This window comes from Xyrauchen texanus, chromosome 30 (genome assembly GCF_025860055.1).
Source record: "Xyrauchen texanus isolate HMW12.3.18 chromosome 30, RBS_HiC_50CHRs, whole genome shotgun sequence".
NCBI lineage: Eukaryota > Metazoa > Chordata > Actinopteri > Cypriniformes > Catostomidae > Xyrauchen > Xyrauchen texanus.
Window position 1 is genome coordinate 41703516 of NC_068305.1, and position 6853 is coordinate 41710368.

General features: G+C 43.0%; 1 protein-coding gene across 3 annotated transcripts in view; it reads right to left on the reverse strand.

Moving 5' to 3' along the window:
- Positions 1-5107: 5107 nt before the first annotated feature.
- LOC127623617 (transcriptional repressor protein YY1-like) overlaps positions 5108-6853 on the reverse strand; it is an 11510-nt gene continuing 9764 nt past the window's right edge. For 2 of the 3 annotated variants that reach the window (XM_052098028.1, XM_052098027.1), the window contains exon 6: positions 5108-6290. In XM_052098028.1, coding sequence (XP_051953988.1) covers positions 6108-6290 — 183 coding nt within the window. In that variant the 3' untranslated portion in view covers positions 5108-6107. The remainder of the gene's footprint in view (positions 6291-6853) is intronic. The other variant, XM_052098029.1, reaches the window with a different exon arrangement.

The following is a 6853-nucleotide window of genomic DNA, read 5'->3' on the forward strand; positions in this document are numbered from 1 at the left end:
TCATGTGGTGTTAAATACACAGATGTAGCACTTTGACAGTAAATTTGTTAATTTATGCTATTGTGACTAACAATGCATTGTTTATTCAATTTGTAAAATTTTTTAACAAGCGTTTAATCTACTGCTGAAATGAAAATTTCTTCCCAATTTATAACGCCCATTTCCCAATGCGCTCTGAGTCCTCGTGGTGGCGTAGTGACTCGCCTCAATCCGGGTGGTGGAGGACGAATCTCAGTTGCGTCTGAGACCATCAGTCCGCGCATATTATCACATGACTTGTTGAGCGTTACCGTGGAGACGTAGCGCGTGTGGATGCTTCACGCTATTCTCCGCGGCATGCACACACAACTCACCACACGCCCCACCGAGAGCGAGAACCACATTATAGAGACCATTATAGTTACCCCATGTGACTCTACCCTCCCTAGCAACCGGGCCAATTTGGTTATCCCATGTGACTCTACACTCCCTAGCAACCGGGACAATTTGGTTATCCCATGTGACTCTACCCTCCCTAGCAACCGGGCCAATTTGGTTACCCCATGTAACTCTACCCTCCCTAGCAACCGGGCCAATTTGGTTATCCCATGTGACTCTACACTCCCTAGCAACCGGGACAATTTGGTTACCCCATGTGACTCTACACTCCCTAGCAACCGGGACAATTTGGTTACCCCATGTGACTCTACACTCCCTAGCAACCGGGCCAATTTGGTTACCCCATGTGACTCTACACTCCCTAGCAACCGGGACAATTTGGTTACCCCATGTGACTCTACACTCCCTAGCAACCGGGACAATTTGGTTACCCCATGTGACTCTACCCTCCCTAGCAACCAGGCCAATTTGGTTACCCCATGTGACTCTACACTCCCTAGCAACCGGGACAATTTGGTTACCCCATGTGACTCTACACTCCCTAGCAACCGGGACAATTTGGTTACCCCATGTGACTCTACACTCCCTAGCAACCGGGACAATTTGGTTACCCCATGTGACTCTACACTCCCTAGCAACCGGGACAATTTGGTTACCCCATGTGACTCTACCCTCCCTAGCAACCGGGCCAATTTGGTTACCCCATGTGACTCTACCCTCCCTACTTTTCACACAATGCATAATAATTATACTTGATACATTTTCACTTGTTTTATCCTCCTGAGATCCCTGTGTGACTGCTGTGTGCATTTTCCATTTCCATTTTTGATTTGTAAATAGTAGCACCTAATAACAATAAATAAATAAAAAATAAAAGTATATTGTGGCATCACGACCCGGCCCCGCCCTGCCACATATATATATAAACAATCTTAAAGTCCCAATATCTAATACTCTGATATATCATCGTGCTTCTCAGGTAAATGTATCTCGTTTTAATGTCTGACTACGAGACGTTGCAACCAGAAGTTCAGAGGTCTGAAGCGGATACAGTATATTTCATGGAGCAGAATATCTCTTAGCATTTACGGCTGTGCAATTATTTTTAGACTTGTTAATCCACACGTTCCTCTGGGGCACCGAGTCAGAGAGGTGATCGCTCGCTCATCTCGGCTCTGTGAGTTCTGGGTGTGTTCACAAGAAACGCAAGAAGGCGATAAATGAAGACCGGTCTGTTCCCAAGAGCACTTCTGCTGAGACACACCGTCCTCACACTTCATTCCAGAAAGAGGGTTTGCTTCTACAGCACAGCAGGTTATAGACAACGGTCTGTCCTTAAGACAAATAGACATACGAAATACATCAGGCCATGAAACGAGTTACAGAACGGATTGGCTGTTGAATGCCCCTGGGGACGGCGAGACTTCTCGATATCGATATTAAATTGCCTCAGCGTTTCTCAGTGTGTGACGGTCTCAAGTGAGTCCCGAAGGGTCACAACAATAAAAGATGGTTTTTGAGTGAAAAGGGCACATGGTGAAATCCAACGAGGGGCTCTTCAATGTTTTCAGAGGTTTGCTGTGCAATCAAACTCTGATCTGTGGACAGTTGCTGTAGGGAAATGAGATCTTTGAGAGATAATCAATGCAACCATCTGAAATACATCAACAGCTCCCTGTCTCGATGTGGACGCTCAGACGCCGGAACTGATGGTCATTGAGTGTCCAAACATCATCTGCAGCCTGAAACTGAGTGAACACACTTAACTGCATAGAGCGATATAGGATGCTTCCTTGCTCCCTATTTAGTGCATGACTTAACCTCCAGTGTGCTGTCTGTCTGCACTGGTCTCAGAACAGTTATAGAGAGCTATAGGATGCTTCCTTGCTCCCTATTTAGTGCATGACTTAACCTCCAGTGTGCTGTCTGTCTGCACTGCTCTCAGAACAGTTATAGGAGAGCTATAGGATGCTTCCTTGCTCCCTATTTAGTGCATGACTTAACCTCCAGTGTGCTGTCTGTCTGCACTGGTCTCAGAACAGTTATAGAGAGCTATAGGATGCTTCCTTGCTCCCTATTTAGTGCATGACTTAACCTCCAGTGTGCTGTCTGTCTGCACTGCTCTCAGAACAGTTATAGGAGAGCTATAGGATGCTTCCTTGCTCCCTATTTAGTGCATGACTTAACCTCCAGTGTGCTGTCTGTCTGCACTGGTCTCAGAACAGTTATAGAGAGCTATAGGATGCTCTCTTGCTCCCTATTTAGTGCATGACTTAACCTCCAGTGTGCTGTCTGTCTGCACTGCTCTCAGAACAGTTATAGAGAGCTATAGGATGCTTCCTTGCTCCCTATTTAGTGCATGACTTAACCTCCAGTGTGCTGTCTGTCTGCACTGCTCTCAGAACAGTTATAGAGAGCTATAGGATGCTCCCTTGCTCCCTATTTAGTGCATGACTTAACCTCCAGTGTGCTGTCTGTCTGCACTGGTCTCAGAACAGTTATAGGAGAGATATAGGATGCTCCCTTGCTCCCTATTTAGTGACTGACTTAACCTCCAGTGTGCTGTCTGTCTGCACTGGTCTCAGAACAGTTATAGGAGAGATATAGGATGCTCCCTTGCTCCCTATTTAGTGACTGACTTAACCTCCAGTGCGCTGTCTGTCTGCACTGGTCTCAGAACAGTTATAGAGAGCTATAGGATGCTCCCTTGCTCCCTATTTAGAGCATGACTTAACCTCCAGTGTGCTGTCTGTCTGCACTGGTCTCAGAACAGTTATAGGAGAGATATAGGATGCTCCCTTGCTCCCTATTTAGTGACTGACTTAACCTCCAGTGTGCTGTCTGTCTGCACTGGTCTCAGAACAGTTATAGAGAGCTATAGGATGCTTCCTTGCTCCCTATTTAGTGCATGACTTAACCTCCAGTGTGCTGTCTGTCTGCACTGGTGTCAGAACAGTTATAGAGAGCTATAGGATGCTCCCTTGCTCCCTATTTAGTGCACAACTTAACCTCCAGTGGTTACCCCATGTGACTCTACCCTCCCTAGCAACCGGGCCAATTTGTTTGCTTAGGAGACCTGACTGGAGTCACTCAGCTGACTCCAGGGGTGATAACCGGTGTTAGTTCACATTGAGCTACACAGAACCCTGTAAATGTAATATGAAGTACGTGCTGTTTGGTGCCATTACATTATTTAGTACTCTGTACGGTAATAACACTGTAACAGGGACTCTATTATGGAACAAGGTAATTCTCTAGTATTTGCACAACTGAAACTGAAGTACTGCTGTAAATCAATAGATGAGCATTGATCTGATCGTGCAAGTGTATTTAGCGCTCTGTTCGTGGAACTGAAGGGTATCTGTGTGCAGTGCTGCATGTCTCAGTTACCGTGGCAACATTTCTGCAGCGCTCTCATCTCCATCACAACTGTTAGAAATCACCTCACCTGCTGTCGTCCCCTGAATGCACATGCATGTTTAAATGCAACACAATTCACACACCTGACTACAAGCAATATATGACATTAACCCCTGAAGCATGGTGAACCAGGAGTGTGTGTCACACAAACACAGATGATTCAGGTGTTAGTGACATCACACGCATATAAAGCAGCACGTTTGTCATTGACCATCTAAACAACCAATAAATCATGCATTAGAGTCCATGAGCATACACACACAAATACAATACACGTACACATCTATTACCCCCCCACACACACACACAGTTAATAAAATCAGTTATGATGTATATTTCTCCTACATATGAAAGAATTCATCTCCCAGCTAATGCTGTTCATTATTCAGGGGGGGCGTGAAAAATATAAAACATTTCATTTTTGGTCCCTGATGTTACAGGTACTTGTATGATTAAAACTGGCTACTTTTCACACTACGTTTATGATATTTTAAAGGGACAGTACACCCAAAAATGAAAATTCTGTCATCATTTACTCACCCTCATGTCATCCCAGATGTGTGACTTACTTTCTTCAGAACACAAATGAAGATTTTTAGAAGAATGTTTCAGCTCTGTAGGTCCATACAATCCAAGTGAATGGTGACCAGAACTTTGAAGCTCCAAAAAGCACATAAATGCAGCATAAAAGTAATCCAGTGGTTTAATCCATGTCTTCAGAAAGGATGAGAGGTGTGGGTGAGAAACACATCAATACTTAAGTAAATTTTTCCTTTAAATTCTCATCCCTGCCCCGTATGGGGTGATATACATGAAGGCAAATCTCCAAAAACACAAGAAGAAGAATGTGAAAGTTAAAGTGGAGATTAACTGAGCAGGGAGGAACATTTATAGCAAAAAAGACTTCAATATTGATGTGTTTCTCAAATGCTGCATTTATGTGCTTTTTGGAGCTTCAAAGTTCTGGTCACCATTCACTTGCATTGTATGGACCTACAGAGCTGAAATATTCTCCTAAAAATCTTCATTTGTGTTCTGAAGAAGAGAGAAAGTCACACATCTGGGATGGCATGAGGGTGAGTAAATGATGACAGAAATTTCATTTTTGCGTGAACTGCCCCTTTAACTTGCATTGAATCAAGAACATTCCTTTTAACAAAGTAACACTGAAGAAACAACAAAAAAAAACAACATTTCAAAGAAATGTTTAGAAAAAAGACAAAATGCAGAAACACTTGAAATGTGTCTTCATAAATTGGCAGAAAATTCACCCAAATCTTTACTTGTGATTTTATAATGAAAGAAAATCTTTCAAAATTGTCAATTAAATTGATTTATTTTCTAAATATTAACATAAAAACTGCAGCGTAGGAATAAAGCGGGTATATTTGTGTTATTGAATATTATTGGATAAATAATATTCCATTATTTGACACAAAATGTCACAATACTCCTCGTGTTCCATTCTTGTATTTTTTATCATTTGAAACGCGACAAATTCAATTTTGCCAAATACTTGACATGAAAACATGAAGTGTGCTTGTGCCACCTTCCTCCCAAAATATCAAGGACTTGTGTTTCCTGTCACATGTTCAGTGTCATTCACACCAAATGAAGCAAATTAATACGACAAAAAAAATATATGTCTTTTTTTATTATGTTTGTATAATAGCTGCTGAAGTACAGGTGAGCTGTAAATATTAACAAAGAATAGTTCATGGTTTGGACCGTTACAATATATTCTAAGAAAGGAAACGACGGATGACACTGAAGTGACACGCGAGAGACCGCACGCCACATCTCATCAGCCGCTCACACGCGCACGTCAGATTCATCATCATTACAGTGACTGACATCATCATCACCCCGTCCGTGAGGAACGCCAGTCTTAAACTCTCCGGGATCATTCATGAGCACATGTATGAAGCACATCCCAAACATGAGTGTACAATATGCACACTTGGAGAAATACAAAATTAAAAGTGATTATAAGATCTATGCAGACCAGAGAGACTGAAGTAAAAGTGGGAAATGAAGCAAAGCTCAAACTGTGGTACAAAGCATCGAAGGGTGGCATGAGCCTCTCCATCTGCACCCGTCGGGCTCTGGAGGGGCAGTTCGGTTCCTCGCGTTATGAGGTGGATCGGTGAGGAGGATTTTGCTTTTATTGTCTTTTACAGTCGCCACAATTCATGGAAAGTCCTTCAGGTTCATGGATTGAGCTCCGTGAGGGACTAGCGGAGCATCGGTTCATATCTCCAGTGTGAAGAGGAGCGTCAGGACCGTCGGACACCGGAGAACGCGAGTGTTCATGGGTTGTTTTTGGCTTTCGCGTGTGTTAGGATGTGCGATTTGAGGTTGGTGGACTGAGCGAACTTTTTATTGCAGCCGTCAAACGGGCAAACGTAGGGCCGGTCGCCGGTGTGAATTCGGACGTGCGTCCGGAGGTTAAAGTCCAGCGAGAAGCGTTTCCCACAGCCCTCAAACGTGCACTAGAGAGAGGACACAACGACAGGAGAGTTAGACGACTGCAACACATCACACACAGATTCCAATAGCAAGTGTTCGGAATGTTCTGGACCATTAAACCAGTCTAAAGCTTGTAGCTCTCATGATATACTCTTGATAGTGAAACTAAACGGCATCATTAGATCAGCTTTGTGAGGTATGTTAAGACTCAAACGCATTTGTAACACTGTTTCATTTGTATCATCGCTCAACAATGTGAACTGAAGTCTTCACGTGGCACTTTAATGAAAGGAATATTCCGGGTTCAAGTTCAATCGACAGCATTTGTGTTATGTGAATAATCAAAGAAATATTTCGACTCGTTCCTCATTTTATATCATAAAACGCAAAAATCTGGGATAGATCCCATTTTACAGCTTTGTTGCCATGACGACATAATGCCGTAAACCATGTGATCCCACAAAATCAACAGTTTAACCAGATTTACAGCTGAAATAATACCGTAATAAGTGCTTTTATTAAATTATAAGTGTCACAATTCTGACTTTAAACCCTCCAAATATTTCCCCCATTGTCTTCCATTATA